The 16,220-nt window shown below is 42.9% G+C and overlaps 1 protein-coding gene across 1 annotated transcript in view; it reads right to left on the reverse strand.

Annotated features, from left to right (window-relative positions):
• LOC100114642 (exostosin-2) overlaps positions 1 to 14,916 on the reverse strand; it is a 139,490-nt gene extending 124,574 nt beyond the window's left edge. Inside the window, exons 1-4 of the mRNA XM_031933231.1 lie at positions 14,912 to 14,916; positions 12,246 to 12,471; positions 11,997 to 12,177; positions 11,771 to 11,937 (exon numbers count right to left, since the gene is read on the reverse strand). Coding sequence (XP_031789091.1) covers positions 11,771 to 11,937; positions 11,997 to 12,177; positions 12,246 to 12,471; positions 14,912 to 14,916 — 579 coding nt within the window. The remainder of the gene's footprint in view (positions 1 to 11,770; positions 11,938 to 11,996; positions 12,178 to 12,245; positions 12,472 to 14,911) is intronic.
• Positions 14,917 to 16,220: the final 1,304 nt, after the last annotated feature.

Below are 16,220 nucleotides of genomic sequence, written 5' to 3' on the forward strand. Positions count from 1 at the left end.
GACAGACTGAGGTGTGCCAGATATCTGAGTAAAATTGACCTACGTCAAGCCTATTTCCAAGTCAAGATGGAGGAAAGTAGTAAGAAATATACCGCCTTTGCCGTACCAGGATATGGATTGTGGCAATTCACTAGGATGCCGTTTGGCCTGATTAATACCCCCATGACTCTACAACGTCTAGTGGACACCTTATTCGGCCCCGAAGATGCTCCTCAAATTTTTGGTTATTTAGATGACATAGTGATTGCCACAGACACTTTTGAAGAGCATAAAATAAAAGTTAGATATGTACTACAGAAACTGATTTCAGCCGGACTAACTATCAATCCCAAGAAATGCCAATTTTGTGTGAGTCAGATCAAATACTTAGGTTTCGTTCTAGATAAAGACGGGCTTAGGACTGACCCCGACAAAGTCGCGCCGGTATTGAATTGTCCAGCACCGTGTAATGTCAGAGAATTAAGAAGAGTATTGGGAATGATAGGTTGGTATGCCAGATTCATTGAAAACAGTTCGGAAACTAAAATCCCACTAGTTAAACTTCTACGCAAAGACCAAAAATGGACTTGGCGAGACGAGCAGCAACAGGCGTTCGAAAAACTCAAGAAAGCCTTAACCGTAGCGCCAGTACTCGCCAGACCCGATTTCAACAAGCCTTTCTGTATCCAATGTGACGCCAGCAACGTCGCCATAGGAGCTGTGTTAACTCAGGAGTTTGACGACGGGGAACACCCGATTGTGTATGTCAGACGAGTCCTAACAGCCGCCGAGAAGAACTACACTACTACAGAGAAAGAGTGTCTAGCTTTAGTATGGGCCATAAAGAAGTTACGGCCATATGTCGAAGGATACCATTTCACAGTGATCACAGATCACAGTGCACTACGCTGGCTTCGCTCGTTAAAGGAGCCCAGTGGAAGGCTAGCTAGATGGGCACTTGAAGTTCAGCAATGGGACTTCGACATTATTCACCGTAGAGGCGCGAACCATAGAGTGCCAGACGCCTTGTCGAGAATGCTTGAGCCAGAATTAGCAGCCGTGGCGGAGATCTCTGATCCTTGGTATCTCCGACGATTTAAAGAGGTAGAAGAGTTTCCTAATAAATTTCCCCAGTGGAGAGTAGAAGATGGTCGGCTATACCGATTTAAGAGAGATCCGTTGTTGGACCCTATTACCCATAGCGACGAAGCCTGGAAATTAGTCATACCAGCCGAACAGAGAGAGAAAGTCATGACTGTTGCCCACGTGGAAGTTACCGCCGGACACATGGGGATCGAAAAGACCTACGATAGAATAGCGAGAGAATATTTTTGGCCGGGGATGTACCACGACGTCCACTCCTTTATCACCGCCTGCCCAGTCTGCCAAAGATACAAAGTGTCGCAACAAGGCCCACAAGGCCTTATCGGCAAAAGAATCGTAGAAAAGCCTTGGACCGTGGTAGCCGCCGATATGATGGAATTCCCAAGAAGTAAAGGCCAGAATAAATACTTACTAGTTTTCCAAGACCTGTTTACCCGCTGGGTGGAAGTCAAGCCATTGCGTAAAGCAGACGGAAAATCAGTTACCAGAGCTTTTGAAGAACTAGTGTTATTTCGCTGGGAGACGCCAGAGTATTTGTTGACCGATAACGGAACGGAATTCTTGAACAAGCACGTTGCCGAGACGTTAAAGGAATACGGTGTGACACACGTTACTACACCACCATACCACCCTCAAGCCAATCCTGTCGAGAGGAGTAATCGCACCCTCAAAACAATGATAGCGATGTTCGCCGAGAGTCACAGAGATTGGGATAAACATGTCCACGAGCTTCGTCACGCCATGAATACCGCCGTACAATCAACGCTCAAAACATCCCCAGCCTTTTTGAATTTTGGCAGACACCCCTCACCAGTCAAGAGTCTACGTACGGAAATCGAGGGTCGAGGCCCAAAATTACAATTAGATCCTACCGTGTGGCAAGATCGTATGAAACGACTGGATGCGTTACGAGAGCTCGTCGCCAAGTTTATAGATAATGCGAGAAATAAGCAGGGGGAGACATATAATAGAAGGCGTAGATTGGCCAATTTTGCAGTCGGGAATATGGTCTTGAGGAGAACTCGCTATCAGTCGAAAGCCGCTGAGAGTTTCTCTGCCAAGTTAGCACCCAAATTTGAGGGACCCTTTCGAATTGCAGAGCAGAAATCCCCTACCGTGTATATCTTGGAAGCCGAGGAGGGTAACAGTCGGAAAATCGCTAAAGCACACGTATCGGACCTGAAAAGATACTTACCGCCGCGAAATCCTAAAACTAACAGCCCTAACCCCGATCCTACGAGCCGGTAGTGAACTGCAGCCCGTGGAAGAACGTACCTGGCGTATAGACATTATATGTGGTTTGTATTGGTGGTGGAGTAGAAAATTGTGTTGTCCCTATAATGAATGTGGAATTCGCATTTAATTACAGTATAAGTTACAGATAAGGAACTCCGTTATGCCACGCCGAACTCGCTCCAGAAGCCTCCTGACGGAGTCACGACATGTTGCCGAGGAGGAGTTCGTGCCACCGACGTTTACTGCCGTGCCGCCAGATTTTGTGCCCCCGCAGTGGTCCACGAGACACGAGCGTATTCGTGACCCTAACGGCCCGAAGAGCGAGGAGACGATGCACCGCGAGCTCAGGGTCCAGGACGCTATTCGTCGCCGAGAGATGGAAGAGGAAGAGGAGAGAGAGAGAGAGAGAGAGAGAGAGAGAGAGAGAGAGAGAGAGAGAGAGAGAGAGAGAGAGCTGTTAGCCGGATCGGACGACGAGGCGGGAACATTCGAGCCGATGGAGGTGGCCACCTTCACCCTAGTACCGGCCGAGACCAACACCAAGGTGGGTGAAGTGAGGAGCCCGAGCTCCAAAGTCTCGCCGTGGCTTCGCCTGGAGAGCGCCGAGGAACGGGAGAGCAGAGAGGCCGTGGAGGAGTTGCGCCGCGTCGTGGAGAAGGAAACGGGTGTAGACCTCCCTACCCAGGTCGAAGAGCGTACTCTCGACACGAGAGGCCTACCCCAACGGCCCTTCACCACGCGCGATGGTCGCAAGGGCACCACGACCCCAAAAAAGGACCCCGTATGCTCTACTCCCGAAGAGCCGGTATTGGAGAGGAAGAGAGGACTCCAGTTGAAGGTGAAGTTGTCAGGCCTCCAGTACAGCGGGCTGAAGCCCATTCCCACGGACTCTGAACTGGATCCACCCCCATACAGTTGTTTCAACTGTTGGGGGAGAGGCCACACAGTCTTCAACTGCCCAGAACCGAGACACGGCAAAATCTGCCTAAATTGTGGTAGATTTGGAGAGGACCTCAACTCGTGCCCGCGCTGTCGGGACCGCCACGCTGAGTATTTGGCGACGGTAGGCTCTCACAAGGGTGTAACGACCAGGACGTCAAGCCCTAGGCCCGGAACGAGTCGAGAGGAGGCACCTCGCCCCACAACACCTCTGTCACCCGAAGGAACGACAGCCACCTCCCGCACGGCGTCCATCTCCCGTCACAGCCGAGAGAGATCCATCACCTGGGCCACCCCGCTCACCAAGGAGTCTCCCAAGTCCTCACCGCCTCGTAGACCCAAAAGCTACTCGGCTGGGCCTCCGCGAAGTCGGAGGGTGGATCCTTATGCGACAACCGAACCCACTACCACCTCCAGCTCTTCTACCTCGTCCAGGAGTGGATCACCGCCTAGAGAGGAGTCTCCCACCTGTGGAGTAGCTGAGGCTGTAGCCGAGACGTTACGCCTCATTGATGAGGTCCGAGATCTGCCCCAGGACATCAGGGATTCGATCTTGAGGCGAACTTTCTGCCAGCCGAAATCCAGACGATCCAGGAGTAGGTCCAGGAAGGACTGAGTTCGCCCTCACAGCCAAACTTACAGCCAGTTACAGCCAGTAAAGTGAGTTTCCTCATCTAGACCGGGTTTATCAGCCCAAAATTTTGTTGACCTTTTTTTTTTATTATTCATTGTATAAACTAATCATGCAATTCTCTACAGCCCTGCAGTCTCGAGATAGTAGTTGTGAGAAGAAGAGAGAGAGAGAGTAACATTTTTCTTCCTTCTTAGGTAAAGAAAAACTGAAACATTCAGAGTATGTTTAGTTTTGGGAGGGGGAATGCGACGGGGTGACCGTCTAGTATTAAGAAGTTCTCTCTCTCTCTTTTCTACGTCACCCTATCAGAACTGCATCACCGTGAGTTAACTCTCATAGATCTGGTATGCATTCTAGGTAGAGGAAGGTCGGAATCGGCCACATAGCCGTGCAATAGCAGCCGGGAGAAGGAGAGAGAGAATAGCCGACTAACAGCCGAGTTAGCCGCTTACTGTAGAGCGCTCCCACCAGCCGCGCGACTACACGCACACGCTGGAGCTCACGCATGCTCACACCTAAGCCGCTCGAGTCAGAAGATAAGCCCGCCGCCGGGAGGGGGAAAACCTCGCGCCAGGCCGCGGCAGCAGATACTATACTGCTACTTGTATGTGTGAGGCGTTGAGTGTGTGTAAAAAGAATATTCACCTATGTAACGTAAAGAATTATTTATTTGTAATGTATGACATGAGAGGTGGTATGTTACAGTGTGAAAACCCAACGATCGCACGAGAAAACATATGTAAATCGCCAAATGTAACGGCACTAGACCGATAACTATGTATTGCGCTTGTGTGAGTACTCTAGGGAGGTGTACCGTCGCGCCTCGGCCAGAGAATTCGCCCACTTGAGTTTTCGTCGCAGTCGAGAGAACATCCCTACGGTTGGCCTATTGACTTGGATTGCGGACTCAGCCCAAAAAGCAGTACTCCGGGATTTTCGTAGTAATTTGAAAGGTCGTGATTTAAGTTTAGTTTTTGCGTTGTGAGTACGAGAGAGAAGGACGAAAGAAAGTGTGGTTCAGTCTGCAAGCCGGAAGGTAGTACTTTGTGCTAAATTACCACAATCTTTGTAATATTTTGTCTACTTAAGAAATAAAGTCGGAAGTCGTGAGAGTCGGAGTTTCTGCTCGTGGTAGTTAGCTGATCAGCCGAGATTAACATTACCGGAATTGAGAGAGTGTTATGAGAAAAGCAAGCTTAGCGAGTAGTGCTTAATTATTGCCATTGAGTTACGTTCCCGAATAATATTGACAGTCGAGATTACCGCCGGAGTTATTTCATTAAAAATCGTAAAGTGTTATCAAAACGAGGGATTTGTACTTATTTTTCCTTATTTTTCCCACGACCGAATCTCCTCAGAGTACAAGAGTGCTCTAGTAGCCGCGGCAAAGCAGTTGAGAAGGTAAAGTAGTCCGACCTGGCGCCCCTTTTTCCTTCGTATAAATACGGTCGGACGTGATTCAGTATTAATTAATTAACGTAAAATCTACCTCGTTACACGTTTCATGATTGATTTGTACGTTTACGAGGTATCGGCAGTCTTGGGGCGGTCTCCCTCTATTGCTGAGCCGCCCCTTGGTGCGTTTCCCGAACGATCCGGGAACCCGTGGCAATCTCTTGTGAGAACGCCGTCCTTTCCACATACGGAGCAGAACTTCCGAGCTATATTCTTGCAGTCGGCGCGGGAATGGCCGCGTTGTTTGCAACGCCAACAGCATTCGGCTCGGTTGTAATAATCGGTGGTGCTTTTACTCGTGGTGTTTTTACTCGTGGAGGCGCTATTGATGGCGGTTTTTCGTTCTTGCTCGTGGAGTTTGGCGACGATATCTTCGTATTCTTCTATGTGTTGTATGAGCTGAGGTACGTCGGTTATCTCCTCCCGACGCACCCGTAATTGTAACTCGGGTTTCATATTGTAATATATATTATCGAGTTGCTCTATCACCGTATATCCTCCCCTTCTTCTCATCAGGGTGGTCAATGCGTTGCAGTAAGCCCTTATATTCTCGTTCGGTTTCTGAATTCGTTCGGCGACCTGTCTGGTTAGATTCCGCCGCTCACCGCTCGATAAATAAAAATTTCTCAGCCTGCTTTCGAGCTCCTCCCAGGTTCGACAGGCGCTTCGTAGTTGCGTCGCCATTGCAGGGCTTCCCCACGCAGCAGCTTCGGTGCACCTTGCAGCAGCTGTTCACTGGTGAATCTGTATGATGCCTGTAGTTCCCGGACACGTTCTAGGAAAGAGTAGACGTCTTTTCCCTCAAAATGACAGTTCCACTTGCGTATTTGGTCGAGAACTTTATTTTCTCCAGGTGATATTTCTGGTGGATCTCCGGTCGGGGTGGATGAGCGTCCGGCGTTGCGGGTTTCTTCAAGTGTTCGTTGGATCAATTCATAGCGTTCGAGCTCTAGGTCTTGCTTTAGGTCAGCTTCTTCGTCATACCCATTTGGATCTTCTGTTATCCCGATGAAATCTTGCGGGTTCTTTCGGGCATATCGAACTAGTCGCTGGCGAAGCTCTACCACGGTACCCATATGGTTGAGGTTTCTCCCCTGCAGCTCGGCGATAAGCTGCTCCTTGTTGAGACGGTAAATCCAGCTGACGCTCATCGTGAAAAAAAATTTCTGGCTTTACTTCGATGCGAATTCTCGTGTACAATATATCGAAAAAAAAAATTTTTTTAGGCGAAATATTCTTAATCAGGTCCTTGTCCGAGCGCCATGTAACGGTTCAACTTTCCCCAGGATTTGGACAGTCAGTCGGTTCTAGGATCTGGATTGGGGAAAGGGGCAATAAAAGAGTCTGTTCTTGTGTTTTTAATGTTAACAAAATATATTCCTTTAAGTAGATAATAGTAATTGGGAATCAGTTGTTAAATCCCCTCTGAAACAGAAATCAATTATGCGCTTGGTTAAGAATATTTCGCCTTTACAAATGGAATTGTTTAAACCAGCGCTGTTAACAATTTACGAAAATATCTACGCGACTTCGCTACAACAATGCGTCGGTGGTTACGGCTACGGTGTTTCGGTACGGTGACGGTATGACGGATCTGGGATGGGTTTGAAGGTTAGGATTTCATTCGGTACGGTGGAGTCGTGTGCGCACGGCTACACCGATCCGGGTGACTTGCGTAACAACAATCTCGACCGCCCTGTGTGCGCACAGTAGCGGCCAGGATAGTGTAACGGGATTTTGAGGTTATCCCTCGGATTTATGAAGTCGTGTGCGCACGGCTCCACAAATTTTCGTCGCTCGTCTCGTTCCTCTCTTTATCCTGTGTGCGCACAGAGGTAAAGCGAGTCGTGAGATGTCGGCGTAAGGCTGGCTTTGTTGGTTAGGATTTTTACGGTGGCACCGAGTATCGTCACGTGTGCTCACGTAGACGAGGCTCGATGTCGCTCGGGTGTTCCGGGTTGCCTCGTGTGCTCACGATGGCAATTCGGAGTTTCGGGGTTCGGAGATACGGGTTTCGGTTCGTCTACCAAGTCGTCACGTGTGCTTACGAGATGACTTTGTCGGCGCAGATCTATCTCTCGCTGTTCCCTGTAGTAACGTGTGCGCACGATGCTACCTGGAGTGGAGCTCGAGTAGTACTCTCTACCGTGTTGCGCTGTCCGCCTTATAAAGGCGCGCGGTGCGGATACGTTTGGGCGTGTACGCCGCTCGCGCCGCCTGGCACGTCGTTGCTAAGCTGTTCGTCGGCTGTCGCGCTTCGCGCTCGTGCGGACTCGCCTTGCGGTTGGCCGTCCTCATGTATATTTACATGTCCGAGACTCGTGTCTCGTCACAATTTATATAAGAATTTATAAATTTTTAATGGAAAATTTTGATTGTAATTTCAAAGGTGTTGTGCCCCCTTAACTCTTATATTTTGTATATTTGATTTTTTAACACAATTATTTTCTTAAGTCTTCTCAAAAATATTCTTCTAAATGGATTTCTTATATTTTTTCTTCAAAACAGCTTCTTTATCTTCTAAATCTTGCTCTGGGTCCACTTTTTCCTTATACCACGAGCACATGTACTTAACCACTACATTTGACACGTGCTCTGTAAAAGCACTTCACCACGTGTTTTACTTGCCGAATTTAATCTGCTTTCATCACACTTAAATTTTAATTATTTCTCGAAAATCTGCTTTTCTTCAGTAGCTGAGGACTTTATCTTCGTCACTGAGCGTATATTTTTTTTACTTTAACCCTTTCTGATCGGTTAATCTTCACTTTATTAACAATAACCGTTAACTTCTTTTTCACGTGGCTTTTCTTCTAACTTCACTTTTTATAAATATTTCTATACCTCCCCGAAGGTTGGTATAGGAATAAATTCAAACATACTAACCACGGACTACTACCATGTTGAAGTGGTGGATAAATAAAGATACTGTGAGGTTAATAATAATTGTAAATATATTGTTAAAAGTAAGTGGCATAAGCCACGAGTCGGCAGTACATCCGTCCAGCTCGGAGTCTAAAATGCAAGAGAGAGAGAGAGAGAGAGAGAGAGAGAGAGAGAGAGAGAGAGAGAGAGAGAGAGAGAGAGAGAGAGAGAGAGTATATACAGTATCGCATAGTCTGACTCCACGGAACCGAGTATACAGTATAGTATGCGCTTAGCGTATATACGCGAGACATGCACACTATGCTCGCGTTTGCTGAAGCTTGTCTCGTTGCACGAAATCGTCGTCAACCAGTAGATGGCACAACGAGTACCTTTTATATGTATTACGACTGTATAAATTCAAATATTACAACAAATATATACGAAGAAAACTGGCGTGGTGACAATACATAAAAGAAAGTTTGGAAATTCGCAAAGGAACAAACCCTAGCCGAGTGGCAAAAACGTACCGCCTCATACCACGTATTGTTGGCTGGACCAATAGACGACACGAGAAAGTTAATTTACTATCTTTTGCAGTTTTTGAGCAGACATGGGTGCTTTAAAGCCTACCTACATTGCTTCAAGATAGAGGATAATCCAAATTGCCCAGTATGTTTGGAAGCAAAGGAAGATGCGGAGCATGTCTACTGCAACTGTTCACGACACGAAATGGAACGAGAAGAACTCGAGCGTTACCGTTAGACTAGGATAACCCCTGAGTTAATATTGACAGTTATGCTAGCGTCGAAAGGTGGCTGGTGCGCAGTAAACAACTACGTAAGGACCATTATCAAGAAGGTTAGAAATGACAAAGAGAATAGAAAGGAAGGACAAGGCGAAACAGCTGAGTAAAACTGTTGCTAGACGAAGGCCACTAGGTAATATAAAAAACGCTCCTCGAACTGATGCAGAGGAACGTAGGTCACAGGGTTGAGCTCTCACTCCGTTGCCTGATGCAGAAGAACGTAGGAGCTAGGATTAAGTACCTCTAAGTGCTCGTCAGACCGATGCTGAGGAACATAGGTACCTGAGTTGAGTCCAGACTCCCTCACCCGATGCAGAGGAACGAAGGTGCCGGGATTGAGTCTGTCCAGAGGATGGCCGGTCGATGCTGCTCGAAGTAGATGACCGGACAATGCGGCAGGAAGCAGACGGCTGGATGATGCAGAAGGAAGAAGACGGCAGGACGATGTAGAATGAAGAAGACGAGTTTGATCCTGAACCCCTAATCACCTTGGTGGATGGGGGGTGTATGAAAATGTCAAACTTCAAAGGAGAAGCCAAAAAAAAGGCTAGCTAACGGGCCCCACGGAAGTATTGTTCAACGATAGTACCTGTGGGGATAAAAAAATATATGTGTGTGTGTGTGTGTGTGTAAATTATATCTTATTTGATAATGATTAGAGATTATTTTTGATATTTTCTTTTTAAATAAGAATATTTTTTGATCAAAACACATATTTTTAGTTTAATTGCCTCAACTGATGTTCATATATTTTTATTTCTTTATATGTCATAATCACATATACTGTCATAATTTAATTATTATTATTATTATTACTGACACCTTAATTATCTTTTATACAGGGTGACCCAATTAAACGGGCACCGCTCATAACTCGTCAGGGACAGCCACAATCGAAAAAATGGTAGAGACCAAAGTTGTAGGATATCGAAGGGGCAACCCGATGGTGACCTTGGATTTGACCTTGAACGCGTTTTTCAAGGTCATTTGAAGGTCACCTTTGGATTTTTAAATAGGAACCCTATTCTTTTATTGCGGGAATGGAAAGAGCGGTAAATTTTACGTTCAGAATGGTATGTTCGGTTGCGGCACTGAAGGTCATCTCAATGTCCTGCAGCCAGAATGAAACCCCGCCTATGTAATTCCTCTAGCAACGCCAAATTAAAAAAAAGTGGTAGAGACCAAAGTTGTTGTATAGGGGGGGGGGGGGGGGAGAATTGTGACCTCGAATTTGAGCCAGTCCTACAAGGTCATTTCAAGGTCAAATTATTTTTTTTCAAACTTTACTTTTACTTTGTATCCGAGATGAAATCCCTTCTTAGATGTTCTCTGTCCAGCGGCCAAGACGCAAATGAGCCCTCGCTAGCGTCCAAACATAAGTCTCGCTATTCCCCGAATGATCCCTTCCGACGGTTAACTTGCGAATGACTCCTCTAGGTGGTCACCACCTACCTACCCGAACTCCTGATGTGCGAAAAATAAAAATGGCTCCCGAAATAAGCCTTTTAAAATAAGTCCCGCGCTCAGTCTTGCCACCGCGACTCCGTCGAACCTTCCCCTACGACGCTTAACTCACGAATGATTTTCAAGCAGGCGCCCCGGCCCCGCGCCGTACCTGCCGCCCGAACTTTCGATTTGCAAAAATAAAAATAGCCTCCGAAAATTGTCGAAAGAGTCTCACACTCGGCCTTCCGCCAAAAATATTATTTTTTTAATTTGGCGTTGCTAGAGGAATTACGTAGGCGGGGTTTCATTCTGGCTGCATGACCTTGCGATGACCTTCAGTGCCGCAACCGAACATACCATTCTGAACGTAAAATTTACCGCTCTTTCCATTCCCGCAATAAAAGAATGGGGTTCCTATTTAAAAATCCAAAGTTGACCTTCAAATGACCTTGAAAAACGCGTTCAAGGTCAAATCCAAGGTCACCATCGGGTTGCCCCTTCGATATCCTACAACTTTGGTCTCTACCATTTTTTCGATTGTGGCTGTCCCTGACGAGTTATGATCGGTGCCCGTTTAAATTGGGTCACCCTGTATATATAATATTTTCAATTATAAGTATAAATATTGATCAAACAAAATTATATGTAGGTTAACAAAACTAACAAAGAAGTAGTTCAATTTTTTACTATATAAATTAAATAATAATTTTTATATAATCTTTATTATTCTTATAGAACATATTTATATAAACAAATATAATTTATAAATGTTTACTCTTTTGTAACATGCTCCACAACAAAATATGTTAATCGCGAGCGAAGCGAGCGTTTTTTGCTAGTAAAGTATAAAAACAATTAAGTTCAAATTTTGGATCTTGGGTCAATCCGTTCACTTTTAAGAATTTACGGTCAGTGAACTGTAGGTAGTAGAAAAAATTCAGTTTATTCCCATGATTATAAAAAACTTTTTAATAAAAAATTTGAATGTTTTTTTTTTTTAGAAAAGTTATGCCACTTTAAGTTTTTTTAAGAATATTACCTTCAAACCAGAATCTGAAATTTTAAAATATTGCAATACTGTAACTTTATACCTAACTATTTTGTAAACATTTTTATGCATATATTTTCTTTTCTAAATGATTTTTTAAAGAAAACTATTATATTTGAATAAAAATAATCTGGAAAATTTACCCACTTTGCCAGAGACTTAGATAAAAGAACTATTTATAATAATTGTAGTATACCATGAATATAACATAATTATGATCCAATGATACTGTACAATATGACTGTAAAGTACTAACCTCGAATGCGAATTCTATTTCATCTTCTGTTAACATTATTATATCGTCATCAATAGATAAAACTGCTTCTGTTTCGATCTCATTAAATGGATAGAATCGATTTGATAATACATTTTTTTCAGTTTCTAAAATTTTGATTTCTTTGTACGATTTAGGTATCTTTGATACTGTAATAAAAAGAAAAAATGTCATTGGAGTTGAAAGTCCAAAAAATTAACTGACTTACATTTTAACGGTCGTTTATATTCATTATTCCAAACAATTAAAATTTTAGTTAGACTTGGTGCTTTTGATAGTTTCTGAATCAGAAGTAATAATAAATCCATCCTATCATATGCTAAAACAACAGCTGTAAACCCATCATTTTTTGATATAGTTAATGGAAATAAAACTGGTGAGTGTATTTCCTGAAATGAATTTGCAATATAAAATTATAATTGATAATCGGTGTGGTTTTATAACACAAATATCTTACTGAATATGTTGGCTCATTCCATGTATAATAACTTTTCGCAGAATACGGGAATATTCTATCGGCTATTATATCAAGCGTAGTTTCCACAATTACTTCTATAGATACGAAGTATTTTTTAAAAAGCCATTGTCCATGATTTCGAAGTTCGCCTATTCGTTTTGAGGAATGATTTCTTAAAATATAAATCGTTTGAACAAAATCAATTTCTTGTATAAATATGGCAGCTCTGTAATTCATAAAATCTTTTTTAAATATGATCGGAATATATATATATATATATATATTTTTTTTTTTTTAAATTAAACATGGCCTGCTTATTATAAAACTACCCGAAACAATGACAAAATTCGAATCGCTGTTTCAAATAAGCCTTTTGGCAACATATAGTATGCCACTTCATATAGAAAGTTATTCGTACTTTGATCACATACACTATTGAAATCAAACCATGCTTTTAAAAAATTGTATTATTATATGAAATACGAAATCTCGGCAATTATCTCACTAACAAAACTCAAATCGCAAGATTCTTTGTATCGTGTATCAAGGGGACTAAACTATCTAAAATTATTAACATATAAAAAATTCATTATATAGCACTTCGAAGACAAGGTGAATTGATGCATGTGACAAGGGAAATTGATGCAAAATGTGTGTTAATCGCGTTTAATGAGAAGTAAGAAAAAGGTGAGGTTGTTTGCGCGAAGACTACACCTAGTCTACGGAGAGCACCCTAAAGCCCCAAATTTCTCCGCGCTCTTTCGATTTTATTCGCATAGTAATTATTTTTCACAGCTCACAGATCCTGTAACACTACCGCCCTGCGTGTACGGTACTCAGCCATCATTGCCGAAGCGTCTGTCACGAGTTCTTTGATTGGTCTAATCGCGGTCCTTGATAGCTGCACGGATGGCTGGTGTAATCCAAGGTTTCCGTCAAGAGGTTACTTTTACTGAGGGGAGTAGCGCAAACCTATCGAGATAATTTATTAGTGACGCGTTAAGAGAGGAAACCATTTTATTAAGCTCAGTAATGATCGTTAATGTGTTAAGGTCCCTCTTAACTTCCTCAAAAAAGCTATTGTTGTTAGCAATTCTCCATAGGTTTTAACTAATGTAAGAAATCCGTACTCCAGTATGTGATGACGCTCGAACGAAATTGTGAGATCAATGCAGTCATGTCCGTACGTGAATAGAGCGTTTGATTTTGCGTAGGTAGTCGCCGCATTCAAGAGTGTACAATGTAAAGATCTAGCCATGTATAACATTGGAGTCGGTCACTGTTGAAAGCATGGTGAGTTTCTGATAATGGAACAAGATGAGAAAGAAAGTGAGAGAGAGAGAGAGAGCCGCCTGCGCAGGCGACCTCGGAAAATTGTAACGGCAAGCGCGCCGACGGCGAATCAGCAAGATGGAAAGCGTAAGCCTGGCCCATCTAAGGGCTCGACTAAAGCCAATCGGTCTAAACAGCCAAAGCCGACGACGTTATAATCTCGAAACACGTGAGCAAGGTTCCGCATCGGGCGATTGACATCATCATAATAAATTACATTGACATCATCATAATATATTACATTGACATAATCAAAATATATTACATTGACATCATCATAATATATCACATTGACACGGGCTCACTACGAGGAAGAATGCGCGCGGATAAAGGAGCAGTAGCGCGCCAAGTATCTCCGAAAGAGGAGGGAGGAAGAGCCGAGATGCAACATCTGCGGTCACCTGGGCGTGAAGCGGCCGCATCAATGCTCGGAGCAAGCTGCACATAAGAAGATCTTGGCAGAGATCCAACGGGACCGCGAGAAGAACTAGGGGAAAGAAGAAGATGTAGAAGAAATGATCGCTAGAGGGAATAAAGAGTACTTCGTTTCCCCTATATCCTGTGTCTTCTTAATTGACTACCTGATATCCCATCTCACTGCATCCTAGCATCTCAATCTTTCGCATGATCGCGCGACGGCGCACAGTGTACCAAAATCGACTTCTTATGGCCAGAAGTTGCTCAACAAGCCAAATCGCAATCATTCTTAATGAAAAAAATTGCAAAATACTTCTACGATAATTTCCGTTCATGTAGAACTACTTATATTTGATAACGCGTTACATACCCCATAAGAAAAACAGAAAAAGTTACAGCATTGGTTTGATTATCTATAAGGTGTTCAGGACCCCTTCAAGTTTCTAAAATGCCGATTAAGTGTTAGTGGTTTATAAAATAAGGATCTAAAGTTTATATTTGATCAGTTTAAAGTTCAGAGATCCAAAATCAGCAAGTATATTTTTTTTCTTACAGTTTTAGAGATTTTGGTAAACATTTTGATTATTACATTATTCAGTCTTATGTGTTTTCCTATTTTTTTAGGTTATATATTCTTTTATTAAATATAAGCAGTTCTACACGAACGGAAATTATCGTACAAGTATTTTGCAATTTTTAGTACACTGTGTCGCGATACAGAGTTCTTTTGAAATTTTGATGTACTCATATAATTTTGAATAAAAGTGATGAAAGTATTAAATATTTACGAATAGAATGCATAATTCAAGCATATTCAAAGTTCTACAAGATAATTAATCTAAATTTTAAATTTTAAATCAAGTTAAATAGAACATAACACTATTGTATACAGAGAAAAAACGCGCCTTTTTATTTACCTCATGGTGGTGTGGAAAAAATAGATGTATAAATCATCATTACCTATTTTGTTATTTAGATAAATGTCAAATTAATTGTATTGGGGATGGGCAAGCGGAGCAAGCGGGGGGAACCCCTTAGTATATATATATATATATATATATATATATATTCTGTGAAAAAAATTGACGGCAGCGTTCGTATTTTATAATAAAAAAACAGAGGGGTCTGCAAACTTTTGGACAATGAACCATCCAAAACTTATATCTACACTATATTAAAATTTTATATAAGCTCAATTTTGTAAAAAATCTCCAAAACTCGTAAAATGAAAAAAATTAAATCTATATTACGGTCGAAATGTTTAAATTAAATAATTCAAGTTACCGAAAAAAAAATCAAATTTCAAATAGTTTTTAGCAGTGAATGAACTTAAAAAATGTACGGCCGTCCGGATTTTTTTTTGCATTTATTTCACAAAACTTGATGTATTTTATAAATAAAAAACTATTTAATGGTATAGACAGGTACATATGATAAAAATATATGTCACTTCTCGCGAAACGAGGAGAAAGGTAGCAGTGGAGCCGTGTGTGTGTATGCGTGTGAGAGAGAGAGGGAGAGAGAGATTTAGATTTAGATTTATTAGATTTATTTGACGTACAATATGTTGTACGATAAATTGTATACAGCAGCAATAGTAGTACAGCAAAAATGTGTATTGTGATAGTATGATAATGTGAAGATGGGTCAAGCAAGAGTGTGTGAGTGTGTGCGTTTGCGTGAATGTGTACAAGCGTGTGTGTGTGTGCGTTTGAGTGAATGTGTACAAGCGATTCAAGTGTTTGTGTTTTCAAGCTCAAGAAAGTGCTCTTTAGCTAGTCTCTTGAAACCTGAGACAGATGTAGTGTTACGAATGTGAGATGGTAGGTTGTTCCATAGGTATGAGGCGCTGATATGAAACGAGTTCCTCAGCGTCTCCGTCGCGAATGTCGGAATATCCAGAGGTATCACCTCCCCCCTAACAGGCCGAAGTGTCACGCGGAAGTCAAAGTATGCCAGTACGTATGATCTCTTAGCTTCTCAGCACAGATTCCTTTGTAGTTTCTGTAAGAGTATGTAGCAGGTACGTGGCGTGGAATCTGTACGTCGAGTGTGGCCATGATAAGGTCATGTCCGTTGATGAAAGGAGTGTCCGTCTTCCAGTATGACAGCAGGCGATCCTGCTCATCAATTAAGCATAGGTCAAGCCAGGTGTCAGAGTTCTATCTGTGATGGGTTGCACCATATGGCACAGAAGTGAGGGAGTTCTCATCAATGAAGGCCCTG

Source organism: Nasonia vitripennis, unplaced genomic scaffold (assembly GCF_009193385.2).
Source record: "Nasonia vitripennis strain AsymCx unplaced genomic scaffold, Nvit_psr_1.1 unplaced0001, whole genome shotgun sequence".
NCBI classification, from domain to species: domain Eukaryota; kingdom Metazoa; phylum Arthropoda; class Insecta; order Hymenoptera; family Pteromalidae; genus Nasonia; species Nasonia vitripennis.